General features: G+C 53.9%; 4 protein-coding genes across 4 annotated transcripts; 3 read left to right on the forward strand and 1 right to left on the reverse strand.

Moving 5' to 3' along the window:
• Positions 1 to 3,658: 3,658 nt before the first annotated feature.
• J4E92_010243 (uncharacterized protein) lies at positions 3,659 to 4,183 on the forward strand (the record flags this gene model as incomplete). Its single annotated transcript, XM_051501582.1, has 1 exon — positions 3,659 to 4,183. One exon carries the CDS (start codon positions 3,659 to 3,661, stop codon positions 4,181 to 4,183), a length of 525 nt encoding a protein of 174 aa, XP_051348213.1.
• Positions 4,184 to 4,901: 718 nt separating this feature from the next.
• On the forward strand, positions 4,902 to 6,605 carry J4E92_010244 (uncharacterized protein; the record flags this gene model as incomplete). Its single annotated transcript, XM_051501583.1, has 1 exon — positions 4,902 to 6,605. One exon carries the CDS (start codon positions 4,902 to 4,904, stop codon positions 6,603 to 6,605), a length of 1,704 nt encoding a protein of 567 aa, XP_051348214.1.
• Positions 6,606 to 9,038: 2,433 nt separating this feature from the next.
• On the forward strand, positions 9,039 to 9,416 carry J4E92_010245 (uncharacterized protein; the record flags this gene model as incomplete). The annotated part of the gene is made up of 1 exon (XM_051501584.1): positions 9,039 to 9,416. The coding sequence occupies one exon, from the start codon at positions 9,039 to 9,041 to the stop codon at positions 9,414 to 9,416; it is 378 nt and encodes a 125-aa protein (XP_051348215.1).
• Positions 9,417 to 10,969: 1,553 nt separating this feature from the next.
• J4E92_010246 (uncharacterized protein) lies at positions 10,970 to 12,177 on the reverse strand (the record flags this gene model as incomplete). Its single annotated transcript, XM_051501585.1, has 2 exons — positions 10,970 to 11,766; positions 11,826 to 12,177. 2 exons carry the CDS (start codon positions 12,175 to 12,177, stop codon positions 10,970 to 10,972), a joined length of 1,149 nt encoding a protein of 382 aa, XP_051348216.1.
• Positions 12,178 to 12,646: the final 469 nt, after the last annotated feature.

Consider the following 12,646-nt stretch of genomic DNA (forward strand, 5'->3'; position numbering starts at 1 on the left):
AATTGTCACCACAAACCGGCGTCGGACTCTTCGGGCAAAGGCGTAACGTGATACACGGAACGCGATACACGGAACAGTCCACACTCTACTGCGATATTTCCCTTTTCTCCATTTCCGACATATCTCATATCTACCGCAAATTTTCGTTTGTCGTTTCTTATCTTTCTAGCTACTACTACTCAGCTCGGCTTTTCGCTATACCCATTATACCCAGCCTTGACAGCTTGATACCCCCAGTTCAATTTCCTTTATCAATAACAGAACGGTACTTTTACTTACCGCAACATCTCTTACACATATATACGTACTAATAAGCCTCTTCTTTTTCCTCTTGTCCTTTTTTGTACTCAGCATCGAGATTGTTATCAGCATCGTTCTTGTTTTTCCTATGTAGATGTCTACACAAATATGCCTTCGTTGGCACTGGCGGGCAAATGTCGTTGTTGCACCGTATCTTGGGAGGTCTTTTGTGCTGTTTCAAGTTGTATATACCCAACACCAAACTTTTCACTTGTTAGATATTAGAGAAATATGGGGGGATAGGATAGGATGGGGGGTGGAGTGGGTGGAAGAATCGAATATACTAAAATCTTTGAATGTGTCTATTCTTTTGGCTTGGGGCTATGGAGATTTCGCGTGTACTGCTAATGTCGCACAGAACGGGATGAGATATTCAGAATGCAGCCGCCATTTACCGCCAACGCGGAGCAGTTTGAACGAATTCGACAACAAAGCTAAGATGGCGCCCGAATTCTTCATCAACATCATCCACTCTAGGTGGACACAGATGCCACCTTCATACTTCCGACGCGAATAGCTCAGTCGAACGACGACATCCAGAATCAAAACAAGCCCCACGCATTCATCCTGAGTCCGTCAACAGTAAAGCCGTCACGTACAAGAAGATAAGCCCTGTGACGAAGACCAAGATGGCCGCCAGCATACCCACCCTCATCTCAGCACAACAGGTGGTCTAGCTGCCTTGATACGGAGTCAGCGGTCTTCATTGCTGCATCGCGTAAATCAGGTAAATTGGTAATAATGTAGCGGAGTCGTCTTCTACGGCAGCGTCGTTTCCCGTCTGCGCAGAGGGTGAGGCGGAGGGTTGATCGGGCGTAGAGGATGCGTTTGCGGAAATGTGCGAGGGGGACCATGGTGGTATGGAGCGTGTAGAGGCAGTGGGGAAATGTGGAAGGGTAGAGTAGGGGAGAGTTGGTGGATGGGAAGGCAGCTAACATCTGAAATAGATAGGTGAGGCCTTGCACTTATTTGCTGGGTGCGTGGAGAAGCGGCTGGGTATTGCATGTGATGTGAGACGTGGACCGGTGACGAAGGCACCGGAATGATGGGCTGGTGATACAAACTGCTGAATGGAAGTCGCTGATCGTTGTTATAGTTGGAGCGACATACTTTACCGCTGGTCCATCTCAACTGGGTTGACATCAGAATTGGAGAACTTGACGGCATGTCCGGAGCGCCGCGCGGACGAGGTGGAAACCGGGGAAACAGCAATGACCGGAGAGCAAGAAGTTCCACTGACTTCGGCTTCCGTGAAATAGGTAGAGGAAACTTCAATAACACTTGGACTGGTGGAGCATTCAATACTTCCCAGGGTGGAAGGGGTAGAGGAGTTGGCAACGGCCTTCCGATCAGAGGCATGGGACGCGGTATTAGGAGAGGAGAGCCCTCATCCGTTCCAGAACAAAATGCACAGATCGAGGACTGGTTCAAAGATAACCCGCACATAATACCCACGGAACCAAAAGCCGACAGACTGGCAAAGAGTCGGCAACCAGAAACTGACCCCGTTCCACAACAAGACACGCGTACCGAGAACGACGGGATCAGAGATAACCAACAATCAACACCCACGGAACCCAAAGCTGACAGACTGGCAAGGAGTCGGCAAGCAGACACCAAGCTCGTTTCCAAACAAGCTGCACGTCCCAAGAACGACTGGATCAAGGAGGACCAACAACTCATACCTACGGAACCCAAAGCTGACAGACTGGCTAGGAATCGGCAGGCAGAAGCCAGGTTCGTTCCAGAACAGGATGCACGTCCCGAGGACGAACGGTTCAAGGGAAACCAACACCGAATACCCACAGGGCCACGGGCTGACAGACTGGCGAAGAGGCGGCAAACAGAAATTGAACGAGATCTTTACAGAGATGCCGCAAGAAGGGCATACGTGCTGCTACGTCCCACACCGAAGCACCCACGCCGGGACAGCATCCACGCACGTCCTATCCCAACACACAGTCGTTCACGCTCACCCGAAGAAGAACGAGAATTTCTCTCTTCTTTCCCTCCACTTCCCCCATCACCAGCAGCGAACCCACGTCCACCGCCGCTGAACCAACCACCAACATCTGTCACCCCATCTGCCGCTCCATCTGCCAGACCTGCTGGGAGAGTAGCGTGTTCGACCAATCCTACGGAGAGGACGTTTCGCAAAGTAAGCGCGAACTCCTTGTCGACTCCATCGGCTTCATCGGAGGGTGATGATGGCAATGTCTACGATCCAAACAAGACTGAAGAGGAGAAAGAGAAGATACGGCAGGAAATCAATGAGCATAATAGGGGCCTGCTGGTCCCGCCATGGTCCGGTCCAAACCTGGGCGATGCGATGCAGGACATTCAGCGTGGTTAGATCGGTATCTCATACGTTGTTTCCAGTGGAATTGGATTAAGCCTTCTCGTCATACCTAGGTATAAAGATAATCACGTCTCTCGCGAGTGTCTGAGCTCTTGCAATGTTGATAAGGAAGGCACTGCGCCGATAAGTGAAGGTCACCGAAATGTGCCTTCCTCATCGTTGGGGGTGACTGCCCCTTCAACAACTCCATGACAGCATTTTCCTCATTCGGCTCATGACGTCCGAAACTTACGATGGCAGCTCATCTGCACCTTCCGCAATGGACGACAACCGTTTCAACCCACACGAAGTCACTTCCGCATTTCCGCCTTCACCTCTTCTACATTACTGTTACCGCCGTGCATCACTCAGCGTACGACATTCTCGCAAACAGTTCCTCCAAATTCACACAGCATGACGGCTACCACTACAGAACAGACAACTACTACCACCAATAGCAAGCATGGAACGGCGAAGAAGTGGCTGCAACGGCATCTGCGCAAAGTGGCATCGCGACAGACCTTGAAGAACGATGAGGGACCAATTGAGATACGGCGAAAACCATCAGTCAGGCGGCCGCGTACGGCACCTTCAACAGGAGCGACACCGAGCCTGCAAGACGCGCCAGCAGTACCCCCGCTCCCGATACTTGTAGAGCGGGTGTCGCCTCGACCGCCGGTTCTACCTCCTCTTCGCCCAGCGAGACCTGATTCTGGCGTGAGACGGGACGTCAATGCATGGCTCGATGCTAGCATGAACACGCCTTCACCCCCGCTCATGGGAGGCCTTTCGTATTGGAGAGCAGCGACAAATGTAGGAGCCAAAGACTCAGCCGTGGCTCAGCATGCTATTCCCGTGATTGGAGCACCCGATGTCGTCAGACCATCCACAGCCACCAGTCAACACGGAAAGTCGTTCCTTCGTTGCGCCAAAAAGATGCAGGTTCAGATGCCTTCGCTTTTACGAACCAAGTCTCAGCGCCAGGCATGTCGGAAGCAAATCAACAGACAGTCAGCATCGATGCCACTCTTAGCTATTTCCTACGAGGACGTTGCGGAAGCCCCTGGTACCATGCTCATGTCCCGATCTGGATCGCTTCGTCGCCCCGTCACAAGGCCATCGACACGACATCCTTCGACGCGCGCCAGTGCGCTTCTGTCAATCGACCAACAGTCGCAGCTACCCTCCCGGATGGGCACGCCAGCGAGTGCACGACTCGGCGATACAGAGAGCGTCTTTGAGCGCCGTCTCAATGCCATATTTATGCGCACGGCACGAAGCGCAGACAGTACCCGGCCATCGACAGCAGCGGCCGGTCTCATCCGCGAAGACTCGATGGGCGACCTTTCCGATGCCCCGACATACTTCTCGGGACCTCCACCGCCTTCTTACCGGTCGCGCCCTGAGTCTCTGCTCAGCACTTCTTCTTTCGGCTGCATCGATGGCATGAACCCTACACAACGACAGATCAGTCAGCAGCGAGCGGCACTACAACGGGGAATGAGGTGCAAGCTGAAGAGATTCGCTCAAGGACTTGCAACATGAGAGCGAGGTGAAGGCAGCAGCAAACGACTTGTACAGGGTGGAATACGAGACCACGATGATGACTGAAGAAGGGATGACGGGAAGACATATACTATATACGAGTACATGACTATACGACTGTTTACCTTGGAGAGCTGGCATCTTCATACCCATAACAGGGAGGTTCATTCTGTCAGTCGGTACACTGAGGGATGCGCAGGCGCGCGGTATTTAGCACAACTGCATCAGATATAACGTAGGGCCTTAGTTTATAATAAATAATGCAGATACAGCACAGGATGTGTCGTGAAGTGATGTTGGAATGCGCGGTAGTGAAGAGGTGAGAGCACGGTCATATGACGTGGGGACGGGCCGCGGTGAACCTAAAGCGGTTGGGGCGTTTTCACCGCCTACTCATTTGATGGCCGGGCATGGACTCCACCATCTCCATCAACATCATTGGGCCCAACGTGGCACGCTGTACTACGTCTAACGCTCCAACGCACACAATTGAATCTCCATGGCCGCCCGTTGATCCGCTCGCCTGCCAGCACAACGAAACCCAGCTGGCTGCTCCACTCGACTCCCACGATCCGCAGACTTGCATCATTACGTGCAGCTCCCACAGCCAAACGGCTCCCCGACCTCACCTCCCTCGACACGCCGCGCGCCCGCGTAGGCGAACGTAAGCATGGCCTCGGCAGACGACTCTAATTCGCGGCCCCAGAGGCCAGCCGCCATGACCAGACAGTCGTCGTCGCAGTCGCACATCTCGCAGTCGCCGTCCGAGGGCGCCCAGCGCTCAGCCCATCACAAGAGCCAGCGCCATCATGTCGTCGGCCAACGCGTGCAGCGGAATACGTCCTTCGGCAAGAACCTCAACAAGCTGAGCAAAGCCGAGAAGCAGGCCCAGCAGGCGCTCCAGGGCGCAGAAAACACCGGGCGACACCACCGCCGCTCGCAGTCGGGCAATTCCATTTCGGCGCCCAGCAGCCCACACGCGCGTCCCGGAATGAAGCGCCATGCGTCTTCCGGCGCCGTTGTGAGAGCAAACACGCAGCAAGCGAATCTGCGCAAAAACCACTCGAGCGGCCATCTCCCGCCGCGGCAAGGGCATGCGAAACACGCGCTCAAGGGGTCCAAGAACGAGAACGCTACTTCCAAGCGTGCGCTCGCGACTCCCTCTCGGTCTCGGCAAAGTTCTCCGGAGCCACACGCCGCGGTCCACTTTGACATGCCCAATGACGACGAGGAAGGAGACGAGGGCGGGTGGACCGAAGAGAGTGCGTCACAGTCGCCCACTACTACCCGATCCAACACGCGCTCCAACTCGGTCATACTCGAGGCACAACACAGAGCGGCGGAGATCAACATGGAGAAGAATAGAGGAGAGCCGCAACAGTCGGCTGGTATAGTTCGAGAAGCGCCCAGCCAGGCGACTCAAACGCTCACCGACCGCACGCGCACAAACACGCAGGTCAACGGCGGGAGCTCCTATCAACATTCTCGGCCTCCAGATGCTGATATGATCACATCGCGACTACTACAGCGCAGCGCCTCACACCATGTTGCTCCTCAGACATCGTCAGTCGCTGCGACCGTCGTATCCTCCTCCGATCGTCATAATCTGCTCAGTCACACAGCTGGGTCTGTTGGATCTACCTTGGTCGACACACCGGGGCACAACCTGGTGTCGCGCTTCATGGACGGAGATGGTTCTGCTGGGACACCTCACGATGGCGAGTACATGGCTGCGCATCAGCTCAAAGACGACACCGATGAAGGGGAGGTGGACAAGATCAAGCGCAACAAGTCCATGCCAAACTTCAAGGGCGGCGCGGACACACCCTCCAAGACGCCTCAGCGCTCTGGCACGACCACGCCAACCAACCTACCCCCATCGCGGACACAGCAGAAGCTCATGCTTCAACGTGCGTCGTCCAACATTGAACCGCAGAAGCTCGTTCCCGTAACGCTACCCCGCACGGGCGGTCCCACATACCTTCAGTCCAGCATCCACTACAATGGCAATGGGGAGGGGCGTCTAGATCCACGCCTGCAGCAGCAGTTCAACCACGTCGCGGTTGAGTACAATGTCGTGCGAAGATACCGCAACCCAATTGCAGACGCGCTCGCAAGAATCTACCAAACGCCTGGCATGTCACGCAAAATCCGCGTACCCAAGTCGCACGGCGCAAACGGCTTCACGACAGGAGCCAGCAGCCTGAGCACAAGTTTCAACGAAAGCGGCGTCGAAACAGATGGGACGGGCTCGCGGAGATCACGAGTCAGTTTCGACCATGATGCAGGTCGCGGCAAGACTAGTCGCGACGAGAACGACTTCCAACAGAGTTTCGAGAGTGACCAGGCGCGCAGCCGAAACGAAGCCGAGGAGATCTGTCGCCGTTTATGGGAGAGTGCCGAAGTAGTCGAAGCCGACTGAAGACAATAGTGTGGTTTGTTTGGCGCACGGCGCTGATCAAACATTCACGACTCGCAGCGCGGCGCCTCTGTTTGCGTCTTTGCGACTATTGTGTGAGGGGATTGCCGAGACTGTTTTACTGTGCAGGTTCGTGCGTTCGCTTGCTTCCCTTTCTCTGCATTTTGCCGTAGTCTGCGCTGGGGGATGAGGGAATGAGCGTCTTTGTTCTCCCATCGTGGATTGCACACACGGGTTGCTATGGCGCAAGGGGGCTTTGTCTAGTCTGGCTGGAAACAGCATGGTGTTGGGGAAGAGGGCATTTGCGAATATTGTCGCGCCGGCAATGAAGCCGAAGAGACATGCATCAAGTCGTGGTGGTGGTGGTCGTTGCTGTTGCTGCATTTGCATTTTGCGCTCAAACTAACTTTTTGCGCGTGGCACAGAGTCGTGGTTCCCCGTCCTAAACCTTGCGACTGGCGGAGGGGCGTTGGCATGACACGACACAACACACGACCGTTGGTTCGATCGAGGAAACGAAAGCGAGTGCGATGGTTGAGATGATTTCTTGTCAAATTTGCGCGCGCGCGCACCCTCGATTTCAATCTGCGCCGTCCGACCGAATTGCAAGCATGCGAGCCTCCTAGGTCGCATTGCACAGGCGCGCACTTGCTTGGCCTGGTTTGCTTTCATTTGAGAAAGAGCGGAAGTTAGGAGCTGGATTTGCAATGGCGCTTCAATGCGATGGATGGGTCACGATGCGAAAGGCGGAAATGAGACAAGAAAGAAGCCCATATTGTGTACTAGTAATGGTAGGGGTAGTGTGCGGGCTAGGTAGGGAGCCAATCATGCGCCATGCTCGCTTGTGTAATTGTAATTTCAATCTTGCAGCGCGGAGATCGTTACTTGTTCCTGTGTGTCACTGTCAGTGGGTTGGTTTTTTGATTTTCCTCACGATACATGCGAGTTTGCATTGATGGGGATGTGTTGGCGAGCGCATCTGGACGCTTCACATGCTGCTGTGAAGATTACTTTGAGTCACAAGATGCAATTGCGTGCATATGTTGGGCAGTACTACGCAAGCAAAACTCTTTGCAAGAAATTCTCTACACAGTTCCACACCACCATCATAGCAATTCTCTCCATCGCTTCGTTGTACCGTACCGTCTCTTCCGCGTCCAGCACAGCGCGCCAAGGTGTCCAGGCAACAATAGCCTCGTCTTGCCGCCGACCACGTTGTTAACCTCACCCCGAGGGCTATAGATGGGTATAGATGGGATGGGTCTGAGACGAAGGGCGCTGGTTGGCTGATGGTGTTACTCAGAACACATGTCGCAACGGGTAGCGTGCCACGAGTGCGCGAGCTGAGAAAGGTGCGGTGTAATAGCTAGACGAGATTTGTCGTGCTGGCTCCAGTCACGTTCGCCCCGGTGTACAGCGTCCAGCAGTCGGTCGTGCTGGCCTAGCTGCCTCCAGTCGCGTTTCCGCCTTGGAGGCCGAACAGACGCCTCGATTCGCTGCGCATTGTTTCAGCGTCCGTGCTTTGAGGCGCGACACTGTGGACTCAGGCTACTCGGGCTGGAGAGGAACGTGGAACGCATGGGGTGAGAGAAGTTGCCTGGGGTGATGGGCGTTGAAACTTGGTCTTGAGCATGGTGAGGATCATGGGGCGTGAACCTTGAGTTCGCAGATGGGCGATGACAGCATCTCACCTGGGCAGCGACTTTCCCAAGGTTGCCCCTAGCGATTGGAGTGAGAAGTGAGGTCACCACCCGCCCGTCACGAGGATGCAGCAAGCGTGCAGCACGTTGGCCATAGAGTGGGTACCTCGGTAGTTCAGGCCCAGCGCTGCACCTCAGGCCAACCACAGGAGCGCGCGCGGACAGGGATGCAGTGCAGAGATTTGCCGTGGGCCCCATTGCCAAGCGCCAGATCGGCAGCTTCCTTGCTCAGGTACTCCCGTTAGCACGCCCGAACCTGCGTTAGCGCGCCCAGGGGGACCGAAATTGCGCTTTGGCAGTGGGAAATTGCACTGGCGGCAAGGATGCTAGGAACACGATACAAGGCGCCGGGGGCGGCCCACCTTGCCCTCCCTGCCTTGCCCGTTGTTTCCCCTTCACCCTCCTCAAACGTTGCGAGACAAACCCTCTTTTACTCTCTCTCATCCTCGAGACTCACGATCTTTTAAAGCTTTAGGCTTACCCACACTCATTACATTGACAAGTACTATCCTTGATATCTCACTCTCTCTATCACTTGGTCCAAGACTATCCACACTGCTCTCTCGCATTCCAAACAAAAACAAAGCACTGTCGCTCATCTTAAACGCACCTGCATAACACTTGCAACCCTCACTTCTTCTGATTCGACATCGAAGCACTGCGCATTCACAGTCGCATATCCAACCACCACAACAACCACCTTCCTTCACCACCAACCACCAAATCAACCACCAAAATGCGCTCCTTCACCCAAATCATCACCGCGCTCTTCGCGCTCCTCGTCTGCGCCTTCGCCCAGGAAGACCAGTACGACGCCACCGTCTACATCACCTCGACCGTCTACCGCGTCAACACCGTCACGGCGTCCTCGTCATCCCCCGCCGGCTACACCGCCGCAAACAGCACCAGCACCATCTCCGCCACGCACCCCACCATCGTCCCCTCGTACAACGCCGGCAACACCACCGCCAGCATGGCCATGCCCACTGCCTCCGGCCCCATGGCCAGCGCCTCCGCTTCCATGCCCCCTCAATTCGAGGGCGCTGCTTCGTCGCTCCAGATCAACGGGATGGTTGTTGCGCTCGCGGCTGGTGTCGGGTACCTCGTTCTATGAACGTGAGAGAAATGGTTTTTCGCCATCAGAGACTGGCAGCGCATGTCTTTGATTTCAACCCAAACCCTTTTCTCATGTTACATCGTTTTCTAAACAACCCATATCACGAGGATGTATGTCCGTTTACGTCTTGTCTTGCGCCTTTGCATCATACCCCCTTTTTACTTTCCCTGGACTTGTCCACGGGACCTTTGTTCTACATTCACGTTTCTAGGATTACCCGAATCCTCCCGTCACATTACCCACACACTCCTTTGTAATCACACTATCTTTCTCTTGTCTGCGACGATTGACGAAACTTCGTGGGATTATACCAACAACTACTGGGTAATACTGGAGCTTTGGAATCTTGTCTTTGTTTGTAGTCGACCAACATTTTCCTTTTTGTTACGTTGGTTCGACTCTGTTTTGTTATACCCCCCTTTTAGGCGCGCGATCAGGACGCTGCTATGCGAATGCGATATCTCATCACACGACACACGTACTACTTGGAGGTCCCATACTTTGTACCTGGTTGACCGCGGCTTGCCGCGCACCTCTTCGTTTGTACTGTGTGTCTGTCTTCGCTTGATTTCTCTGCGCGGTCTCTATGATTTGCGGCTGCCTTCTTCTCTGGTGGAGCTGGAGTTTGGTGATACCCCGATACCTACTTTTTTTGAGAGTGCGATTTAGCTTGGTGTTTTTGTTTGAGAGAGTGGAGGAGATGATAGGATAGGATAGTATAGTTGAGAATGAAGAACTTACTTGTTCCATCGATTTGACTCTTTCTTCATCAATGTGATCACATGCTTCCCAGAAAAAAGTACATCGTGATCCCAGAATTCCCGTATCTTCACCGCCTATCCTTCACCTCAACTCACCTACTCCCCAACCGACCACAGCATCAATCTCCCATCCTCCTATCCGCTCGGCACCCATAGCCGAACACCTCCCCACAGTCTCGCTTCTAGACCTCCGTGCCCTGGTGCTAGCAATCGTCTAGCTCATGCTTTGTCCACTCTTTCTTTCTTTCGGTCGCTGCCGTAATAGCGATCGACATGTTCGGCTGTTTTTCTCTTTGACCGTCTCGGAACCGCGAACTATTCGGTGATATCCGGTTTACGGTGGGTACGGTCGCTTTCGTGATTGAGTCGAAATGGGGCTGTCGGAAGTGGGTTGGCATGATGGAGTGGGGAGATGAGGGTTGGTGATGATTGTGGGTAGGTAAATGCGGTTGGATGTAGTTTTGGCAGTTGCGATGGAGGCACGCTGATGGCATTGCTTGCGCAATAGAGACTGAAAGAGAGGTTTCTAAGTTGTTTCGTATATGTTGCAATGTAAGTTTGCAGTAGTCTATCGTATGGACTGTCCTGCTGGATTGACGACTAGTCGCACGTGCTCAGTTTGGCGACGGGCATGGAAACAAGAGGCCTTCGAGGGAGTTCTCGATCTATTATATTGGGTTCCTGGAGTTTTGCACTGTCTTCAGTTCTGATTTCGTGTGTCTTTGCACATGCCAATTCGCTTTTTGGAAACATGTTCCCTTCCCACACACCCCCTCCCGTCCCCAACAATCACCGATAACTCCCCCCCACCGGCCCCTCCAACCCAAAACAACTCGCAAAATAACTCACAGTCCCCGCCCAATCCGTAAAAAGCCCCTTGACCCCCACCTCCCTAACCAGCACATCCAACACCTCATAATACTGTCCATCATGATCCACCACATCCGCAATGCTCGCAAAATAATACTCCGCATCCCTCTTCACATTCGCCAACGGCCCGCTCCTTTCAAACGTCCAAGCAATAATGTCCATTCCATTCGCCTTAATCGCTTTCGCGTACTCGCTTTCCACAATCGTGTTGTTATCCGATCCGCCGATGGAGAGCAGCATGGGGAGGGAAGGCGCGATGATATTCACGCCCGCAGCGCGCGCGTCGGATAGATTCGCAAACCCAGCCGCAAGATCAGCCGGCGTATCAAACTCCTGCAAATACACAGCCTGAGCACCAAACTCCTCATCATTGTTAATCCAATACACCACATCCTCAAACAAGAAACTCTGCGGCCACACGCGATCCGCACTTATCCCCTTCAGACGGAACGCAGATATCATGTCGGACGCGTATTGAGCCTGAGTGTAGTTTCCCTGGAAAGGCATGGGGACTGCGGAAGGGGGGGTTTTTAACTCGGGAGTGAAGTTGCGGTAGCCGGGGTAGGAGTCTACGAGGTCGATGTATGCGTTTAGAGTGAGGGTCTGTGCGCAGGTGTCGTAGAGTTCTGTGCGCCAGAGGGGGGTGCCGGCTTGGTAGGTGAGCGGGGTTGTGGCGGAGGCGTTGAAGCCGTCTTGTTTGCTGCAGAGGGTGGTGACTTTGTTTTGTTAGTAGAGGTTGGGGGTTCGGGTTGTTGAGGTGGAGGTGAGATCATACATTCATCGATCGTAATGTCGGAGGTACAGCATAACGCATTCGCAGGACTCGTTGCATTCGCTGGTGTGAATGGCGTGGTACATTTTGCTGCTAATTCGGGCCTGAGCAGGATATCTGTTGTTCGGTGTAGATCGCATAGATCGTGTCTGCACACCAATCCCCTGTCGCTTGTGAATGCCACATCGCATTCCAAGATACCGGCGCCCATTCGCGCACCGGCATCTTGAGACCGGATCGACTCTTCTGGGAATTGGAGTGTGCCTCCTCCGCGGTGACCGATTGTGAATGGGGAGATAGAAACCGGAGTATTCTCACACGACTGCAGTTTCCGCTTCAACGGACTATCAGTCATATTGCTGATGATGTAGTACGGTCGCGGCCCGACAGAAACGAGATAATCCGTCGCATTTTCCAGAGGCGTATGATGGTGCTTGCTAACAGCCGGGTAACCCAGAGCTGTAGCAGCGAGACCCAGTACCAGGAATTGGCTCATATTATTGACGAATAGAAAGTGACTTCTTGTAGGAACAAAAGGACGAGAAGAAACCAACACACCACCCCTCAATCCCAGCCAAAGTCATCCATCTTTTATACCCAACGTCGTCAGCCTACGCTCGCTAACCAACGATCCCCTACGTCAACAACGCGCCCAATCCACAACCCTAGCCATAAGCTGCAGGAACGGACGCGTACTAGCCATCCATCTATCCCATGTGCGCGGCACGTAGTGGGATATACCCCAGTCGCCAAAGCTTGGTAAAAGCTTGCGTGAGCTTCATCAGCGTGAGAAAAGCTTAGTTACGTCAAGAACGGTGTGCAAA

The sequence above is a fragment of the Alternaria infectoria genome (assembly GCF_024043175.1).
Source record: "Alternaria infectoria strain BMP 0036 chromosome Unknown scaffold_33, whole genome shotgun sequence".
In the NCBI taxonomy this organism is placed as follows: domain Eukaryota; kingdom Fungi; phylum Ascomycota; class Dothideomycetes; order Pleosporales; family Pleosporaceae; genus Alternaria; species Alternaria infectoria.